Source organism: Xenopus laevis, chromosome 1L, assembly GCF_017654675.1.
Source record: "Xenopus laevis strain J_2021 chromosome 1L, Xenopus_laevis_v10.1, whole genome shotgun sequence".
In the NCBI taxonomy this organism is placed as follows: domain Eukaryota; kingdom Metazoa; phylum Chordata; class Amphibia; order Anura; family Pipidae; genus Xenopus; species Xenopus laevis.
The window spans coordinates 113,681,261-113,702,949 of record NC_054371.1 but is presented as its reverse complement, the minus strand read 5'-3'; the positions used below and the strand labels follow the sequence as shown (position 1 = coordinate 113,702,949).

The following is a 21,689-nucleotide window of genomic DNA, read 5'->3' as shown; positions in this document are numbered from 1 at the left end:
TTGTTCAGAGCTCTGTGCTAAGCACTTTTGCAATTCACATTAATTTTTTTATAGTTTTCAAAATATTAGCAGTTTTTACACTGCTAATTTAAAGAAATATAATCAGCAGTTCCTCCTGTTGGTCAGTTCTGCCAGCTGACCTGCCCATTCTGTTAATTGTTTCCTAATCAATATCATATTGATATTATACAGTATATTTAAGTTTGGTTAATATGTAAAATTAATCATAATTTTTGGAACATGACTGGTAAAATTTCCACTTTCATAAAACAATTAGGAATGAAATTAGTCATGAGGTGCATCAGTAGTAATTCCTGAGTTTTTGGGGACTTTATGTAAAGTCAGACTGTAAGGTTGTGAAGGACAGTTGTTCTCTGTGAGCAATATCATCCACTGATTATTGTAGAACAATCTAAAAAGTATTATTCATTTTTTATTTACCTGTTGGGACAAAAACAGAATCACTCCATTCACTCCATATACCTCTTTTATATTTGTGGCGGATCTGGATGTAGTAAACATGGTTCCCATCCAGAGACATAGTGAACATTTCTAAAAAACAAAAAACAAAAATGTGGGCTACAGCTCAACAGAGGAGATTTATTTGTGAATGAATGGCTGAATGAATATATTCCTACAGGTACAGACATTTTTTTCTGAAAGCTTCAGGTGTCTATTTTTAAAGAAATACCATTAGCGGAGTTCCTGTGGACATGCTGATCCAAACAGGTGGAATAGGAATCATGGGATATTTTGATTGGATGTCTATCCATCATACAGTATAACTGTTATGTTTTAGCCGAGGATGAGTAGAGTATAACAGTGCTTTATTAGCAGATTTGTGTGCCATTACACAACAGTAACTTTCACTTTCACTTTTAAGCTGTCAGGAAGTATGCACAGTATGTCTGAACACAGTGATATCTACAGGCCATTTGTATAAACACCACATATCCCCCCCCTATAGTAGGAAAGTATTTGGGCAAATGTAATAAACAACAACAATGCATCTTAAAGCCATAATATACATTATTCACATCATATAGCCCTGGGTCCATGCAGGTAATTTTGTGATTCTCTCAGTATGCATTATAGGTTCACTTTCTTCAGGCCTATTGCAGTTGACATCAGGAGTAGGAAAATGTCCTTCATCAAATGGAGCTTCTCCAAAGTCATATCTAACAGGAGCAAGACGACTTGCATTCCATATGCATCCATCAGACAGTTCATATGTGTATGGTCCTCGCTGGCATCTCACTTCATGTGGTTTAGTAAATTTAGATTTCAGTTTCAGTATTTCTAGTTTCTTAATTCTGACTAAAGATCCAGGCTGAAAGTGTACTTCTCTTGCACCTCTTATAAGCCTTGCATTTGGCTTGTTGATGTTTCACAATGTCAGCAGTAGATGATTTTGTAGGCACAGTATTTTGTGAGGCAAGCTTGCTTAAAATCAGCAGCTGTAACTGTGGATGATAGTAAATCAGTCAATTCTACAACTTCTATGTCCTCATCCAGTATATCAGAAGCTGCAGGTAAACGTAAACGTGACAAACAATCAGTAGTAACATTTTTCAAAACTGGTTTGTATTGTATTTTGTAGTTGAAATTCAGTAGCCTTGCTGACCATCTAGCTATACGCATTCCAGCTCTTCCTAGTCCCTTTGTTGTAAGCAGTATAGTTAAAGGGCTATGATCAGTGCATAAGGTAAATTCTCTACCCCATAGGTAGGTTCTCCATTTTTCTATTTCCCAAACACACGCTAGAGCTTGTTTTTCAACAGTGGAATACTTACGCTCTGTAAGTGCTCTGGATGCAAATGCAACAGTTTTCTCTGTATGATCAGCATGGATCTGTGTGAGAACTGCACCAACGACATAGTCTGAAGCATCTGTAGTAACCATAGTGGGTAGTGCAGGATCAAATAAAGCTAGTGCTGGACTGCTCACAATTAGCTGTTTCACTATTTCAAAGCTATGTTAAGCAGACGCTGACCACACCAGACTTAAAGTTCCACGTAGTAGTGCTCTAAGTGGCTCCACAACTGAAGCATAGTTGGGAATAAACTTAGAATACCATGAAGTAAGACCTAAGAAAGCTCGTAAGGTCTGGAAATCAGATGAAGGTGGTGCTTGTGTAACAGCATTGACATGGTCAGGGTCAGGCAGTAATCTATCTTGTGAGATTATATGACCCAGAAATGACAGCTGAGTTTGTCTGAAGTGGCATTTGGAAAGGTTCAGTTTCAGTCCTGCAGAATCAATGCATTTCACAACCTTTTCTAGGTACTTGTCATGAAGATCCATAGTTGGAGCGTAGACAATTATATCATCCAAGTAGCATTCTACACCAGGTATGCCATGGAGTATAGAAGACATCAGTCTTTGAAAACAACTCGGTGCTGAAGCCAGTCCATAAGGTACACGCTTGAACCTGAAACAAACCATCATGGGTGATAAATGCAGTGAGGTCTCTACTTTCCTCATGCAGTAATACTTGATAATTAGCACTCTGAAGATCCAGAATAGAAAAGAATTTTGCTCCTCGGAGTTCTGAAAATATTTCCTCTATGTGTGGCAAGGGTTGATTATGCATAACAACTTCTTTATTAGGTTCATGGAGATCAACACACAATCGAATACCTCCAGTTTTCTTCATTGTTACAACAATTGGTGAAACCCATTCAGAGGATTCTTATTTTTCAATCACATCTTGCTCTACCAGTTTCTTTAGTTCCTGTGAGACAGTCTCCCTTATAGAGTAGGGCAAGCTCCTCAATTTCTGGTGTACTGGTTTTACATCTGGTCTCAACTTAACTTTGTGTACAAAGTTCTTTGCACAGCCCAGTGAAGTGTTGCTTTGTTGCAGTGTGTTGTATTGAACCACAGCAAAAGTATTTTATATTTGTATTTGCTGCACGGTTTTGCAGTGTAGGTGAATCCCTTTCCTTAGCACTGTATTTTGCCTGTGACTGTGCATTATTAGGCCACAGTGCTGAATTCACAATCTGTACATTCCCAGCAGTTCCCTGAGAGTTTTAGCCTCTGCTACTGCTGTTTTAATTTGGCTAGCAACTGTAATAGCCTTTGCAAGGGTTAAATCCTGCTCTAGGAGTCTCTCTCTAATGCGAGGTGAGTTTTTTTTTCCCCACTATTTGGTCTCTTAGCATTTCATCTGTTAGAGTCCCAAACTCACAGGTAACAACCAGCTCTCTCAAAACTGCTACAAATTGTCCATGTTGGAGGAATTTATACCTTTCAGCAACCACATTTACTCTTGGCACAAAAAAAGTTCTTTATAGCAGTAAGAGCAGTTTCATAAGTATCATCAGGTAATGGTAATGTATAGAATATACGCTGTCCCTTTGCTCCCAGGCAGTGAATAAGTAAAGCACGCTTTCTAGCAGCAGGAATCTCCCCTTGGTCAGCAGCAATAATGTAATTTTCAAACATACGGATCCAAGCAGTAAAAGGTATGGTGGGCTCACCAGGGTTTGGAAGAAAAGGTGCAGGCTGCTGCAGAGGTAGAAGAGCCATCCTTGTAGAGCATAACAGTGCTTTATTAGCAGATTCATGGAGGCATTCCACAACTGTAACTTTCACTTTTAAGCTGACTGGAAGTATGCACAGTATGTCTGAACACAGCGACATCTACAGGCCATTTGTATAAACACCACAATAACTTATTATCTTTGTGGTGCAGAATTTTAAATTATATAATAAGGGAGCCTAACAACCACTAAATAATAGTCAGGCAGGTCAAGGCAACCATTCTTTACTTTCTATCGACCTACAGTTTTTGTGGTGTATATTTATTTTTATAATGAATACTTCCCAATCTACAACTACAGCTGAAAATAAGTTGCAAACTAAACTGAACTTAAGCTTCTCTACAAAAGCAGTTTCTTTATAATCATTTATTGGGTTATTTTTCTTGTACTGCTAATGCTCTACACAAACAGGACATAGGTATAATTTCCCCATGACAATTACAAAGCTAATGTGAATAGGTTATTAATACCTTTAATTTCCTTTAATTTGGTTCAGATTAATCTAAGAACCCAGCCAACAGAATCTTCTGATTAAAACAAGTAATCATATATAATCATTTGCAAGACAGATTAAAATGTATTTGCCAGGAAACATAACTGTTTGGAAGAAAAAAACATACCCAGGCAGCTTCTCCAGCCAGCATTTATATCACATGTGGGTGATTCATTTTCCTCATATGAATCACACATTTTCTAGGGAAAAATATGTATTTGAAAGAACATTTTAATCAAGCAATCAAGATATTTTTGAATATCTAAACCTAACTAAAGTTCTGGGGTTATGGTCAGGTATAAGAATAGGTCCCAGTAGTACAAAGGGACAAGTAATTTTCTGTAAAATGCAATATTCAATAACTTTGTAAACAGATAAACTCCTCAATTGTTTGGTAGAACATGAAGTTTCCCTTCTAAAGCTCAACATTCTAATTATACCACTTACTTTGGCTTTGTGAGCTTTGTCATTCCAAATATGTATTTTGTACTATATTACATGGAAACTGTTAGAATAGGACATACATATCCTACTGCACATCACAGCTCTTTACATACAAAGCCCCCAGAAAATCAGCATGGCTTTAAAACAATGTAGAATATGTTCCCTCCGCTCCTATGAAAAGCCATCTCCCTGTTTTCCTTTTACTTATAAAAGAAAATAAAGAAAGATAATACAAAAAAAGCATTCCACGTACCCTTAAAGCTAGCTCAAATTGTTCTGGTCAGGCTTTTAAAGTGGGAAACTTGAATTTTTCGAGGTTTAAAAAAAAAATGCTTTTTTTTGAGATTTATTGTACCCAGAGTCCAAATCCAGAAATACTCCAACTCAAACCTGTCGAGGTCCTGTAGAAGTTAAAGGCAGATGTCTTTTTCCAGTTTGAGGATATTGTGGTCTATGCCGGGTTTCGTACAATGATCCAAAAAATTGGGGGTTTTCGTGTAATAACTCGAAAACATTGGGCAATTCGAGTCAAATCCAATTCAAGTTTTTCACTATTTTATCAGACTTTTCCCTAAATTGATTTTTCGAGTTATTTTATTAATAAATAAGATAAAATTGTGGCTGTGAATTTGGCAGCACCGGACCAGCCCAGGCATGCGCCCTATGCAGCCTGGCCGGTAGTAGCGCCCAACAGGTGCACGCACCCATGTGCAAAAAAAGTGTGCATGCGTGCAAACAAGCGTACGCACCTGAAACAAGGGACAGACCGCACACACGGTGAGGGTGGTCGGACTAAGGGGTAGGAGAGGTAGAGAGGGTACATGCCTGGTGCCCCCTTAGCTTTGCATCCTAGGCCCGTGCCTATGCTGCTTACCCCTAGTTCCGGCCCTGGAGTTTGGTTGAGTTTGTTTTATTGACATTTTGAGAAAAATTCATGTTTTAGTAAATAACCCCTAAAGAAAAATAAGGAAATTAAGTAGGCCAACCATTGCTTGCTGCTTCTAGTCAACATGATTTACCGTGTTCCATTGTGAATCTTCTTTTTTTCTGCTTCGCAACTCTTTTATTAATGGATCAGAGGAAAAGTGGTAATCATTTCTCCTCCACTGGACTGTCAGATTCTTGCCATTTTTTCTTAGCGTGATACTGTTTTTGTCAGGGGGATCCAGTTTTACTGTAGCAACACACAAGTTGTTGGATATGTCAAATAGGTAGTGTCATCAAAATATACTATAGGTATTTATCCATGAAAAAAAATGAGAAAAGGTGATTTACTTGATTTCTTGAAAAGGTTATAAATGTTAGCATGGTGCCATTTCACTAACAATCAAAAGAGCAGCATGCATGCAAAGGTGAACTATATGCCCTTGAGAAAGGAAACCAAAATCCTCACAAAGTCTTTGTCTGCAATATATTTTATTTGTAGTATTGTGATTGTGTGCAATCACAATACAACTTTGTATTTTAATTATAATAATAATTTGGCATTGTTTATACCTATGGGAGCTTTTGCCATGGAAGGATAGAACCTTGCAGCACTTTTCCAGGAACGGCAAATATCCACCCACAGGAAATTTTAGAATGAAGTTTTAAGCAATTTACCAGCATACATTAAATAAAAATGTTCAGTGGTCTACACGTTATTTGCAAATGTAATTGTTATTGAAAGCAATACTTGTAGAGCAGTAGAGCAGATAATATAAAAAGCCACACAAATACAGTATTGCATTCAATATCAACAACACTTACAACAATTATTGACTAGATTAGTGACAAGTCAATATTAGTGACTAGAGCAAAAGTACTCTCTATATACTAGGAATCTCGCCCCGTTTGGGCTTGAGGATAATTGGAATGAGAATATAATATGATGATATAAATAAACTTGAATTCATGGTTTTAAAACAATGCAAATAGGAGGAAAAGTTTCTCAGGGCTCAGTTTAGCAATGGGTCTCCTAAAAGCCAATACAAGGGATACCACCATAGCGCTCACCTCCCCTGTTTTTTTCATCCCCAATATCCAGAAAGTATTACCAAGACAGAGAACAACTGCCAAATTAAAGTTAATAATGTATCTTAAAAAAGTAAATATATAATCTATCCCACACTCTCAATTTGGTTTCAGTCATTACAAGGGTTTATAATTTATATGTAAATGAATATGTTAAATACCAGTCATCATATCATATGCAGCATGTATGACTACAGTCACATTATAACATTTAAAAGTGTATTTTTTTGTTTTTGTTGTCATTGGAGTGCAACAATCAGCAGGTGGCAACCTGGTTAAAAAGAATTGATTGCTATGAGATATCAGACCTGGTGGAACCATTGCACCTTTGATTACCCACTTGATATTTGCATATCTTAATTCATGAAACAACGATGCAGGGGATACAGGTGTATATGGCCCTGGCCTAGTCACTCGCCAGTAGTAAATCCAAGAAAAAAAATTGCCAATACCTGTGCTTGCTTTCAAAGGGGTGCTCCCACATTTATTCAAGGTGCTTCCAGACACTTTACAATTGATCAAACGTTTCGGGACCGCATGGCCCTTCCTCAGTGATACCCAACCATAGAGCATGTGCATATTTATAAACATTTCAACAGCGACCTCTTGTGGTGGTCGATACAAAATACTTTAAAATTATTTAAATAGTAGTGTAACAATGTTAAAAGCATAACAAAGTATCAATATCAATTTCGCAACCTGTTTAACAATGTGACTATCTTTATAAATATCATACAAATTGATTAAAATTACTAAAACCCTCCTTAAATCATGTGGACGTGAATTATCATTCTCTATTTTACCAATAGTAACATTAACCCATTATTAATCAACCTGAGTGATATAATCCATGCTTACAAAAACACTATTTACACTTTACAATATCATAGTTTCAAAAACGTACTGATGCTTGTTACTCACTGACTATAGTACAATTAGCTGGAAGATGCATATATCTCACTTCTTATTGTAGATGTTCCTTATTTTAAGGCTGTAAGGAAAATTAATAATGGCACTGACAGATTAACACCACTAGTACCCTATTATAGGCTTAAAGAAAACAGTTAAGACCCCAACTCTCGTTCAGCCCCTTGGGGGCTAGGGTCCCCAGCTTCCATATCCAAAAACATTCCCGCTGTAATAGTTTTTTATCCGAATTAATATGTCTGGGGCTAACTTCTTCTAACACTTGCCACCTCAATTGCGAAACATTGTGTCTATGGTCAAGCCAATGTTGACCAACCGAGGTAGCTTTTGTGTGTGCATTCCGAATTGAACTTCGATGTTCATTTAGGCGTAGTCTCACTGATCTGTTTGTCTTCCCTACATACCCCATTCCACAAGGGCATTTTAAAAAATAAATTACATTTTTAGATAAACACGTATGGTGCCCTCGTAATTTAATTGGAGTTCCTCGTGTGGGGTGTGATACAGTGATACAAGGGAGGTGCTACGGTGGTTATGGACAAAGAAATGTATGTACAGGAAGCAATTAATCAGTTGAATAATGAAGAACATTACCATTTACTAACAGAAGATCCAACTAGTAAATTTAAGATTGAAATTGACAGTCTCCTGTATGAGGCAGAACTTGAAGGGGTAATAACATCAGAAATTAAAATAGCACTAACAGTAACACACCCAAAAGTTCCCATTTTTTACTTACTGCCCAAAATTCATAAACATCCATCTAAGCCCCCAGGGAGTCCAATTGTTTCAGGGAATGATTCACTATTGCAACCGCTAGCAGTCTTTATAGACAGCTACTTGAGCCCCATTGTGCAGAAATTACCCACGTGCCTTAGGGACACCACGGATTTTTTAAACAAAATAGCTCATATCAAATTACGTGAAGATGAGCGGGTATTTTTATGCACAATGGATGTGTCAAGTTTATATACGTGTATTCCACACACTGAAGGGATAGAAGCGGTAAGAAAACATCTACACAGAGAATATGTCCAGGAGTCGTCCCTAGCACAATTGATATGCTCCCTGTTAGAGATTGTCCTCACAAGGAATTACTTCCGGTTTGGTACACAATATTACTTACAAAAACAAGGTACCAGTATGGGTGCTAACATGGCACCGAATTATGCTAATATATTCATGTATGATCTAGAGGAGCAAATTATTTTACAGAATACATTGTTCTCTGAGTCCATATTCTGGTACAGCCGATATGTGGACGATATCTTCTTTGTGTGGAAAGGTTCAAGAGATAAATTGCTACAACTTGGAGAATACATCAACCGGACGCATAATACTATTAAATTTGTATTACATTTTGATGAGACACAGATTGAGTTCCTGGATGTTCAGGTTAGGAGGGAGAAAGATAAACTGTCCACTAATCTATACAGAAAGTCTGTTGACAAAAATAGTATGTTAAGATTTGACAGCTTTCACCCTCCTAATACGATGTCAGGCCTCCCAAAGAGTCAGCTGATGCGGTGTAAACGCATTACTTCAACTACTGAAAATTATCTAGACAGTAAAAAAAAATGTTAAACGTGTTTAGAAGGAAGGGATACCCTAAGTCAGTTTTACAGAAGGCTGAAATTGAAGTGGATAAGCTCACAAGGGAAACACTGTTGGACACAAAGAAAAAAGAAGAAAGGGTCCAAAGGATACCTTTTGTGTCTACTTATGACACACACTCAAAACGAGTAAGAAAAGTGGTCAGAAAATACTGGCCCATTTTGATGAATGACCCCACAACCTCAAGGGCCTTCAGTGAATTTCCCTTGTTTGCTTATAAAAGAGGAAAAAATGTGGGAGACTATGTGGTACACACTGATATGCAACCCCCAGTAGTAACCAAGCAGAGGTTTCTGGGTAAACCAGTAATAGGGACGTTTCCCTGTCTCTCATGCCAGAATTGCAATAGCATTATAAAGGGGGACACTGTATCACACCCCACACGAGGAACTCCAATTAAATTACGAGGGCACCATACGTGTTTATCTAAAAATGTAATTTATTTTTTAAAATGCCCTTGTGGAATGGGGTATGTAGGGAAGACAAACAGATCAGTGAGACTACGCCTAAATGAACATTGAAGTTCAATTCGGAATGCACACACAAAAGGTTCCTCAGTTGGTCAACATTGGCTTGACCATAGACACAATGTTTCGCAATTGAGGTGGCAAGTGTTAGAAGAAGTTAGCCCCAGACATATTAATTCGGATAAAAAACTATTACAGCGGGAATGTTTTTGGATATGGAAGCTGGGGACCCTAGCCCCCAAGGGGCTGAACGAGAGTTGGGGTCTTAACTGTTTTCTTTAAGCCTATAATAGGGTACTAGTGGTGTTAATCTGTCAGTGCCATTATTAATTTTCCTTACAGCCTTAAAATAAGGAACATCTACAATAAGAAGTGAGATATATGCATCTTCCAGCTAATTGTACTATAGTCAGTGAGTAACAAGCATCAGTACGTTTTTGAAACTATGATATTGTAAAGTGTAAATAGTGTTTTTGTAAGCATGGATTATATCACTCAGGTTGATTAATAATGGGTTAATGTTACCATTGGTAAAATAGAGAATGATAATTCACGTCCACATGATTTAAGGAGGGTTTTAGTAATTTTAATCAATTTGTATGATATTTATAAAGATAGTCACATTGTTAAACAGGTTGCGAAATTGATATTGATACTTTGTTATGCTTTTAACATTGTTACACTACTATTTAAATAATTTTAAAGTATTTTGTATCGACCACCACAAGAGGTCGCTGTTGAAATGTCTATAAATATGCACATGCTCTATGGTTGGGTATCACTGAGGAAGGGCCATGCGGTCCCGAAACGTTTGATCAATTGTAAAGTGTCTGGAAGCACCTTGAATAAATGTGGGAGCACCCCTTTGAAAGCAAGCACAGGTATTGGCAATTTTTTTTCTTGGATTCGTATATCTTAAACCACACAGGGGGATTATGTTTCAATCATTATAATGTAACTTCCTTGCTAATACACACCTGCTTTGTCCAGTCGCACCGTTATGTTTGCAGAGTTGTAGATGTCCTCTTTTTCTTTAGCAGTTATCCACATAGTAACATTAGTTTGCTTGTGCACACGAGCCTCAGTATAAGTTGAGGTCCCCACATAAGGTTGAAAACATTCATGTTCTTGGTCCCGGTTAATGCTAATGGAAAGAGAATATCAGAAGAGTCATTGTATCTGAAGCAGAGCAAGTGAATCCCAGATAACTTGTTTGTTACTGTAGCCCATACTGTATGCTACTGTACAAAGAATTTTGCAACTTCCTACACTAATCCAAATATACAGCTGCTTAGACTGTGGAAAAAGCTGCATAAAAGTTGCAAAATGACCAACTCTTTCTAATGTGTGCGGGTGTGTGGACCCCTGATGTGGCAGCCCAGTGGGACCATAGTGACAGTGAACTTGCAGTGTTTCTATTACTCATTATTCATTACTGTAATAAACTTTAATCAGCAGTGGTTGTAGCAAAAACCATATATATTAAGTGGTGTTTCAGGAGCTGTTGCTGCCTCCTCTTAGTTGAAGTGGGCCTGGGGGGTGCATTGCTTATGCAGAGAGCACAACGTTTTTGGTTTGTTTTCCATCTTGAACTTTTTTGATTTGTCTTTGCAGATAGAGTACATGATGTTCCAGATAACTTACCAGTAATTCAGCACATAGGTGGCATTTAGTGATTCCTCCCCAGCTTTCCAGCTGCAATAACAATAGTCGGTCTGCAAAGTATAATACTGGTAGCAAACAAGATCTGTTGGAAATTTCTTAATTAAACCTTGAAAATAAAAAAAAGAGAAAAAGCTTAATACTACTCTTTTTAACAGTCCAGTGTCAGACGTGGGTGTGAGGGGCCCACCAAGGCTACCATCTCAGGGGACCCCAATCACAAACTCCTCGAATAGCAAACTCAGCACCAGGGCCAACCGGGTTTCTCCCTGGTCTCCCACCAGCTCAGTCCAACTCTGTAACAGTTAATTTATTTCACTAGACTGGGTTTGACATGTTCTTAGAGTTGTAACAGTTCATTGCTAAATGCAAAGTGCTAAAATGCAAGCAAAATTGTGTGACTTTATTTTAAAGGTGCTAATGTCCTTATATGTTACCTTTCAACTTGCAACAAGTACAAGTGCACCCCTTCAGCCTGCTCTGATGAATTATGTGCAAGTGCAGGCACTGATGTAAGGAACTCACCATTAGATAAATATGCTTCCAATAATCGCATAGGAATGAATAGAATGTGGGTGAGTTTTTATTTATTAAAATCTAAACTCAAATTTTGATAAATCTACCCCTTAGCGGATTCTGTCATGATTTTTATCATCAGCAAAATAATTCACTCTACCGTGTAAAATGTAATTCCTAAACAAACAAGTATATTTTTTTTTTTTGTAATATTGGTGTGTAGGCAGCCATCTCAGGTTATTTTGCTTGGTCATGTGCTTTCAGAAAGAGCCAGTGTTGCACTTTGGAACTGCTTTCTGACATTCTATTGTTTATCCTACTCCTGTAACTGAAGGAATAACAGTGGAACCTGGATTTTTACTATTGAGTTCTTAGGGTAGGGACACACTGGGCGATTTGGGGAGTTTTAGTCGCCTGGCGACTAATCGCCGCGACTTTTCTCCCCGAATGCCTCCCCTCGCTCTGCGCCTGGCTAAAATGAAAAATCGCCTGCGCTAATCACACGCGGCGATTCGTTTTCCGAAATCGCCCGAAGTTGCCTCACGAGGAAACTTCGGGCGACTTCGGAAAACGAATCGCCGCGTGTGATTAGCGCAGGCGATTTTTCATTTTAGCCAGGCGCAGAGCGAGGGGAGGCATTCGGGGAGAAAAGTCGCGGCGATTAGTCGCCAGGCGACTAAAACTCCCCAAATCGCCCAGTGTGTCCCTACCCTTAGATCTACCATGCAGTTGTTATCTGGTTACCTTCCCATTGTTCTGATGATTGGCTGCTGGGGGGAAGGGAGGGGGGTGATAACACTCCAACTTGCAATGCAGGGCTAGACAATATGTCTTGCCCTCTGTCAGATTTCAAAATTTAAAAAAAATCAATTTGCTCTCTCGAAAAACAGATTTCAGTGCAGAAGTCTGCTGGAGCAGCACTGTTAACTAATGCGTTTAGAAAAAAACAAGTTTTTTCTAATGGCAGTATCCCTTTAAAACAAGTTTTATCCTAAGTGAGGCTCTCTGTGCCTTATATACATACAAGGGGCATGTTTGTAAATGGTTTGGTGCTAATGTTAACAGTTCAGGCTCTAGTTGCAGTCACACACATATGTTATTCACTGGCAGTTGAAACTCTCTGGTCTTTAGAAAAGATTGTAATAATTTTCTCCTGCAAGTGGTGAATACAAATACAGTGGTATGCCTGAAAAACAAATGCATTTTGGGCAAAAAAAACATGTAATTTACTTGCCCTTATAGGTCAGATGTCAAACCCTTTTTTCTCTTTTTTAAATCAACCATCAGATGCCTTTCAAGTACCATTGCACTTTCAACTGAAAAATGCTAACCTTATCCCTTTTCTTGCAATTAATGAAAAAAGAATACAATACGCCATAAAGTAAACTATTTTAAGACCTTATTTTTTACAATACTGGAATGTTTTATAAATTACCGTTGTAAATTACCAACCCAAACAAACTTCCCTAACACCTTTTTAATTTTACTTGGGTGCACATTTAGCCAAGGAGACATTCTTTCCAGGATTAGCAGAATTCCGGCTTTTGTATAAATACTTCAGTTTGTTTGTTTGTCTCAGCGCTGTACTGTTTGCTAAGTGCAAGGTACTGTCCTGAAAGATGCAGACAACTGCCACTATTAAGCCTATAAAGGCCGAGCAAAAGCCACTACATGGATCTTGGTTGCCTGGTTCTGGTTCAGTACATTTATTATTAGTTATATAGCTGTTGAATTAACTATGATTATTTTGCTAAATGTTTTTTTAAAACTGAGCCATCACATGATCATCACCTAAAATAACATCAGATACTTATCTTCTTCATGCATTTGTATAAGAAACAACAACAATGATTACATTCTGCCTCTCAGAAATGTAGTGCTTCTGAATGCAGACAATGTGGAGGCACATGTCTTACTACTCTATTCTTGAGCTCAGAGACCTGTTACCATTCAGTGTAGGACATGGCACACTTGCAAAAAACATGCCTGTTTGTGCTCAGTTTTTTTGCACTGCCCTGTAAAAGCCCTGTACTATGTAAAGGAGCTTAGATGTTTTCAGAGTGAGAATCATAAAATACTTGGTAGAGAACCATGAACATACAAGCACAAGAAAGCCATAATAAGTTTCGACTTTGCACCCTGCCGTGTGTACACACAGGCTATAGCGATGTATTCTTGAGAAGTTGTCTGATAAAGGCACACAGATATGGCCCATCCTACCCCCTAGCTGTCCCCTAACTTGCATGCCTTTCAGACTGTCATGACCAGTATCCCAAAACCCAGAACTAACACTAAGGTCACGGCTCATGCTTCTGCCTATAACAGCCACCTTTCACATCGGGAGGAGCAGTTTGCTATTTGGATGCTGCCAGGGCTTAAAGTCAGAGGAACAAGATGAGGGTTCTGGGCAGGCAAGGGAACCGGATCATGTGACTGGAGGAACAGGGAAAGAGTAGATATAGTTGTGGTACAGGCCAGATCAAAACCAAAAAAAGTATGTAGTCAAGATAAACAATAGACACATACAAGAGTCCTCTGCACTCAACCCATTATCAATATATTTAAGACAGAGACATTTTGTGCATACTGCTACTAAAAAATGCCTTACCCTTTAAACAAAACAGGGATTGTTTGTCCATATATTGCAATATATTTAAGATGGCCAACTACGTCAAAGTCATCCCATATCTGGCCAGTCCTACGCTTAATTTTCATCTGATTCATTAAGAATTCTATTGCTTCATTATACATTTTACAAAGGGACTAGGTTTTACCTGCAACTTAACTTGCTGCTTTCAAAGTAAACCTCCATACTTGGCTGCCCTTTTATTAGACACCAGTGGGATCACCTGACTATAGCTGGGAAGGGTGGGAGCTACAACATAGAGCTGGTCACTGCTCTTGTATAACTATAACAAACAAGGGAAAGTTGTGCTCACCACTATTTTTTAAAAACATTAGGCGGGGGTGCAATGAGGCTGTGACCACAAATTACATATAGACACATACAAGAGTCCTCTGCACTCAACCCATTATCAATATATTTAAGACAGAGACATTTTGTGGTCACAGCCTCATTGCACCCCCGCCTAATGTTTTTAAAAAATAGTGGTGAGCACAACTTTCCCTTGTTTGTTATAGTTATACAAGAGCAGTGACCAGCTCTATGTTGTAGCTCCCACCCTTCCCAGCTATAGTCAGGTGATCCCACTGGTGTCTAATAAAAGGGCAGCCAAGTATGGAGGTTTACTTTGAAAGCAGCAAGTTAAGTTGCAGGTAAAACCTAGTCCCTTTGTAAAATGTATAATGAAGCAATAGAATTCTTAATGAATCAGATGAAAATTAAGCGTAGGACTGGCCAGATATGGGATGACTTTGACGTAGTTGGCCAGCTTAAATATATTGCAATATATGGACAAACAATCCCTGTTTTGTTTAAAGGGTAAGGCATTTTTTAGTAGCAGTATGCACAAAATGTCTCTGTCTTAAATATATTGATAATGGGTTGAGTGCAGAGGACTCTTGTATTTGTCTATATGTATTTGTGGTCACAGCCTCATTGCACCCCCGCCTAATGTTTTTAAAAAATAGTGGTGAGCACAACTTTCCCTTGTTTGTTATAGTTATACAGGAGCAGTGACCAGCTCTATGTTGTAGCTCCCACCCTTCCCAGCTATAGTCAGGTGATCCCACTGGTGTCTAATAAAAGGGCAGCCAAGTATGGAGGTTTACTTTGAAAGCAGCAAGTTAAGTTGCAGGTAAACCTAGTCCCTTTGTAAAATGTATAATGAAGCAATAGAATTCTTAATGAATCAGATGAAAATTGAGCGTAGGACTGGCCAGATATGGGATGACTTTGACGTAGTTGGCCAGCTTAAATATATTGCAATATATGGACAAACAATCCCTGTTTTGTTTAAAGGGTAAGGCATTTTTTAGTAGCAGTATGCACAAAATGTCTCTGTCTTAAATATATTGATAATGGGTTGAGTGCAGAGGACTCTTGTATTTGTCTATATGTATTTTGTGGTCACAGCCTCATTGCACCCCCGCCTAATGTTTTTAAAAAATAGTGGTGAGCACAACTTTCCCTTGTTTGTTATAGTTTATACAGGAGCAGTGACCAGCTCTATGTTGTAGCTCCCACCCTTCCCAGCTATAGTCAGGTGATCCCACTGGTGTCTAATAAAAGGGCAGCCAAGTATGGAGGTTTACTTTGAAAGCAGCAAGTTAAGTTGCAGGTAAAACCTAGTCCCTTTGTAAAATGTATAATGAAGCAATAGAATTCTTAATGAATCAGATGAAAATTGAGCGTAGGACTGGCCAGATATGGGATGACTTTGACGTAGTTGGCCAGCTTAAATATATTGCAATATATGGACAAACAATCCCTGTTTTGTTTAAAGGGTAAGGCATTTTTTAGTAGCAGTATGCACAAAATGTCTCTGTCTTAAATATATTGATAATGGGTTGAGTGCAGAGGACTCTTGTATTTGTCTATATGTATTTTGTGGTCACAGCCTCATTGCACCCCCGCCTAATGTTTTTAAAAAATAGTGGTGAGCACAACTTTCCCTTGTTTGTTATAGTTTATACAAGAGCAGTGACCAGCTCTATGTTGTAGCTCCCACCCTTCCCAGCTATAGTCAGGTGATCCCACTGGTGTCTAATAAAAGGGCAGCCAAGTATGGAGGTTTACTTTGAAAGCAGCAAGTTAAGTTGCAGGTAATACCTAGTCCCTTTGTAAAATGTATAATGAAGCAATAGAATTCTTAATGAATCAGATAAAATTAAGCGTAGGACTGGCCAGATATGGGATGACTTTGACGTAGTTGGCCAGCTTAAATATATTGCAATATATGGACAAACAATCCCTGTTTTGTTTAAAGGGTAAGGCATTTTTTAGTAGCAGTATGCACAAAATGTCGCTGTCTTAAATATATTGATAATGGGTTGAGTGCAGAGGACTCTTGTATTTGTCTATATGTATTTTGTGGTCACAGCCTCATTGCACCCCCGCCTAATGGTTTTAAAAAATAGTGGTGAGCACAACTTTCCCTTGTTTGTTATAGTTTATACAGGAGCAGTGACCAGCTCTATGTTGTAGCTCCCACCCTTCCCAGCTATAGTCAGGTGATCCCACTGGTGTCTAATAAAAGGGCAGCCAAGTATGGAGGTTTACTTTGAAAGCAGCAAGTTAAGTTGCAGGTAATACCTAGTCCCTTTGTAAAATGTATAATGAAGCAATAGAATTCTTAATGAATCAGATAAAATTGAGCATAGGACTGGCCAGATATGGGATGACTTTGACGTAGTTGGCCAGCTTAAATATATTGCAATATATGGACAAACAATCCCTGTTTTGTTTAAAGGGTAAGGCATTTTTTAGTAGCAGTATGCACAAAATGTCGCTGTCTTAAATATATTGATAATGGGTTGAGTGCAGAGGACTCTTGTATTTGACTATATGTATTTTGTGGTCACAGCCTCATTGCACCCCCGCCTAATGTTTTTAAAAAATAGTGGTGAGCACAACTTTCCCTTGTTTGTTATAGTTATACAAGAGCAGTGACCAGCTCTATGTTGTAGCTCCCACCCTTCCCAGCTATAGTCAGGTGATCCCACTGGTGTCTAATAAAAGGGCAGCCAAGTATGGAGGTTTACTTTGAAAGCAGCAAGTTAAGTTGCAGGTAAACCTGTCCTTTGTAAAATGTAAATGAAGCATAGAATCTTAATGATCAGATAAAATTAAGCGTAGACTGCCAGATATGGATACTTTGACGTAGTTGCCAGCTAAATATATTGCATAATGGAAAACAACCTGTTTGTTTAAAGGGTAAGCTTTTTTAGTAGCAGTATGCACAAATGTCTCTGTCTTAAATATATGTAATCTGTTTGAAGGAGAGGACTCTTGAATGTGTCTATATTAATTTTGGTACAGCTCATTGCAGACCCCCGCCTAATGTTTTTAAAAATATGACCGCAAATTTTCACTTGTTTTATATTTATACAAGAGCAGTGACCAGCTCTATGTTGTAGCTCCCACCCTTCCAGCTATAGTCAGGTGATCCCACTGGTGTCTAATAAAAGGGCAGCAGTATGAAGGTTATTGAAAACAGCCAAGTTAAGTTGCAGGTAAAACCTAGTCCTTTGTAAAAGTGTAAATGAAGCAATGAATTTCTTATGAAAATCAGTATGAAAATTAACTAGATGTCAGGATATGGTATGACATATGACTAGTTGCCAGCTTAAATAATATTGCAATATATGGACAATTCACATCCTGTTTTGTTTAAAGGGTAAGGATTTTAGTAGCAGTATGCCACAAAATGTCTCTGTTTAAATATATTGATATGGGTTGAGTGCAGACTCTGTAGTGTCATATTTAATTTAGGGCACAGCCTCATTGCACCGCCTAATGTTTTTAAAAATAGTGTGGCACAACTTTCTTGTTTGTTATAGTTATACAAGAGCAGTGAAGCTTATGTTGTAGCTCCACCCTTCCAGCTTAGTCAGTGTCCACTGTGTTAATAAAAGGCAGCCAATATGGGTTTATTTGAAAGCAAAGTTAAGTTGCAAAAATGTCCTTTTAAAATGTATATGAAGAATGAATTCTATATGAAAATGTTAAGCGTAGACTGGCCAATATGGTGACTTACGTAGTTTCGCAGTTAATATATGCAATATATGGACACAATCCCTTTTTGTTTAAGGTAAGCATTTTTATACAGATGCACAAAATGTCTTGCTAAATTATTGAAATGGTTAGTGCAGAGGACTCTTGTATTGCTATATGTAATTTGTGTCACAGCTATGCACCCCCGCCTAATTTTTAAAAATAGTGGTGAGCACAACTTTCCCTTGTTTGTTATATTATACAAAGCATGACCACTCTATGTTTAGCTCCACCCTTCCAGCTATAGTCAGGTGATCCCATTGGTTAAGGCAGCCAGTATGGAGGTTTATTTGAAAGAGCAAGTTAGTTGCGGTAAATGTTTTTAAAATGTAAATAGCTGAATTTTATGATCAGAATGAAAATTAGCGTAGGCTGCCATTGGAGCTTTAGTAGTTGGCATTAAAATGCAATATAGGACAAAATCCTGTTTGTTAAGGTAAGGCTTTTTTGTAGCATATGCACAAAATGTCTCTGTCTTAAATATATTGAAATGGTTGAGTGCAGAGGACTCTTGTATGTGTCTATATGTAATTTGTGGCACAGCCTCATTGCACCCCCGCTAATGTTTTAAAAATAGTGTGAGCACAATTTCCTTGTTTGTTATAGTTATACAGAGCATGACCAGCTCTATGTTGTGCTCCACCTTCCCAGCTATATCAGGTGATCCACTGGTGTCTATAAAGGCAGCCAAGTATGGAGTTTACTTTGAAAGCAGCAAGTTAAGTTGCAGTAAAACCTTCCCTGTAAATGTATAATGAAGCAATAAATCTTAATGATAGATGAAATTAAGCGTAGGATGGCCAGATATGGTGACTTTGACTAGTTGCCGCTTAAATATATTGCAATATATGGACAAACAATCCCGTTTTGTTTAAAGGGTAAGCATTTTTAGTACAGTATGCACAAAATGTCTCTGTCTTAAAAATTTGATAATGGGTGAGTGCAGAGGACTCTGTATGTGTCTAATGTAATTTGTGGTCACAGCCTCATTGACCCCCGCTAATGTTTTTAAAAAATAGTGTGAGCACAACTTTCCTTGTTTGTTATAGTTATACAAGAGCAGTGACCAGCTCTATGTTGTAGCTCCACCCTTCCCAGCTATAGTCAGGTGATCCCACTGTGTTAATAAAAGGGCAGCAAGTATGGAGGTTACTTTGAAAGCAGCAAGTTAATGCAGTAAACCTAGTCTTTGTAAAATGTATAATGAAGATAGAATTCTTAATGAATCGATGAAAATTGCAGATGGCAGAATGGATGTTTACGTAGTTGGCAGTTAAATATATTGCAATATATGGACAAACAATCCCTGTTTTGTTTAAAGGGTAAGGCATTTTTTAGTAGCAGTATGCACAAAATGTCTCTGTCTTAAATATATTGATAATGGGTTGAGTGCAGAGGACTCTTGTATGTGTCTATATGTAATTTGTGGTCACAGCCTCATTGCACCCCCGCCTAATGTTTTTAAAAAATAGTGGTGAGCACAACTTTCCCTTGTTTGTTATAGTTATACAAGAGCAGTGACCAGCTCTATGTTGTAGCTCCCACCCTTCCCAGCTATAGTCAGGTGATCCCACTGGTGTCTAATAAAAGGGCAGCCAAGTATGGAGGTTTACTTTGAAAGCAGCAAGTTAAGTTGCAGGTAAAACCTAGTCCCTTTGTAAAATGTATAATGAAGCAATAGAATTCTTAATGAATCAGATGAAAATTAAGCGTAGGACTGGCCAGATATGGGATGACTTTGACGTAGTTGGCCAGCTTAAATATATTGCAATATATGGACAAACAATCCCTGTTTTGTTTAAAGGGTAAGGCATTTTTTAGTAGCAGTATGCACAAAATGTCTCTGTCTTAAATATATTGATAATGGGTTGAGTGCAGAGGACTCTTGTATGTGTCTATATGTAATTTGTGGTCACAGCCTCATTGCACCCCCGCCTAATGTTTTTAAAAAATAGTGGTGAGCACAACTTTCCCTTGTTTGTTATAGTTATACAAGAGCAGTGACCAGCTCTATGTTGTAGCTCCCACCCTTCCCAGCTATAGTCAGGTGATCCCACTGGTGTCTAATAAAAGGGCAGCCAAGTATGGAGGTTTACTTTGAAAGCAGCAAGTTAAGTTGCAGGTAAAACCTAGTCCCTTTGTAAAATGTATAATGAAGCAATAGAATTCTTAATGAATCAGATGAAAATTAAGCGTAGGACTGGCCAGATATGGGATGACTTTGACGTAGTTGGCCAGCTTAAATATATTGCAATATATGGACAAACAATCCCTGTTTTGTTTAAAGGGTAAGGCATTTTTTAGTAGCAGTATGCACAAAATGTCTCTGTCTTAAATATATTGATAATGGGTTGAGTGCAGAGGACTCTTGTATGTGTCTATATGTAATTTGTGGTCACAGCCTCATTGCACCCCCGCCTAATGTTTTTAAAAAATAGTGGTGAGCACAACTTTCCCTTGTTTGTCAAGATAAACAAGCCAGGGTCAAAACCAAATCTGTAAGCATAGTACAGAATTAGAATCCAGAAGAATGGTCGGAACAGGCAAAGGTCATTACAGATAGTGAAGAATCAGAGGTCAAGAACAGGCATGGGTCAAAGTCAGATAATCAGGCCCGAATCACACCCAGAAACAAATGGTTACACTGATCACCTGAGGCTAAACTAGCAGCAGGTGAAACAAGCCATGCCTACTTGCAAATACAAGGATCGCAATAGGAGTGAACCAGTACCTTAGCTGTCTGCTCACATAGGGTAGATGCAATGCAGACAGCATGGAAACAATAGATCACTGGTTCAACTTCAGGCAGGATGCATAGACATAGGGGCAAATTTACTTACCTTCGCCACACTTCGCCACACTTCGCCAGACGGAGTTTCGCCAGGGTGCCGCTAATTCACTAAAATCCGAAGTTGCGCTCAGGGAGGCGAAAGTTAGCGAGGTTGCCTAATTTGCATACGGCACCAAGTTAACATACAATGGACGTATATGTAGCAGCAAATACATTACACTACACAAGCCTGGGAAAGCTTCATAAAATAAAATAGAGTGGTTATTTTGCCCTATACATGTGCCCACTGTATAGTTTAGGTGCCATAAGTTAGGAAATGTAAGGGGGAAGGAGGGTACCCCCAAACAAAATTATGTTCTTTTTCAGCCTATCAACCTTTAAAAGTAAAAGACGCCAGCGTTTTTTGGGACTTAGAAAAAATGTAAACTTTTTTTTAAACTTCACCTGGTCTGAGGTGGCGAAGTAAAGTCTGGCGCAAGAGGTTATGTTCAGTAAAATGCGCAAGTTAGTGAATTAGCGTAATTACGTCCCTTCGCCA

The 21,689-nt window shown here is 38.3% G+C and overlaps 1 protein-coding gene across 1 annotated transcript in view; it reads right to left on the bottom strand.

Annotated features, from left to right (window-relative positions):
* The window catches only part of LOC108720006 (interleukin-12 receptor subunit beta-1), a 39,336-nt gene that overhangs the window by 7,539 nt on the left and 10,108 nt on the right, over positions 1-21,689 (bottom strand). Inside the window, exons 3-7 of the mRNA XM_041584403.1 lie at positions 11,151-11,277; positions 10,484-10,650; positions 5,505-5,659; positions 4,169-4,241; positions 484-552 (exon numbers count right to left, since the gene is read on the bottom strand). Of these exons, the coding sequence (XP_041440337.1) occupies positions 484-552; positions 4,169-4,241; positions 5,505-5,659; positions 10,484-10,650; positions 11,151-11,277 (591 nt within the window). The remainder of the gene's footprint in view (positions 1-483; positions 553-4,168; positions 4,242-5,504; positions 5,660-10,483; positions 10,651-11,150; positions 11,278-21,689) is intronic.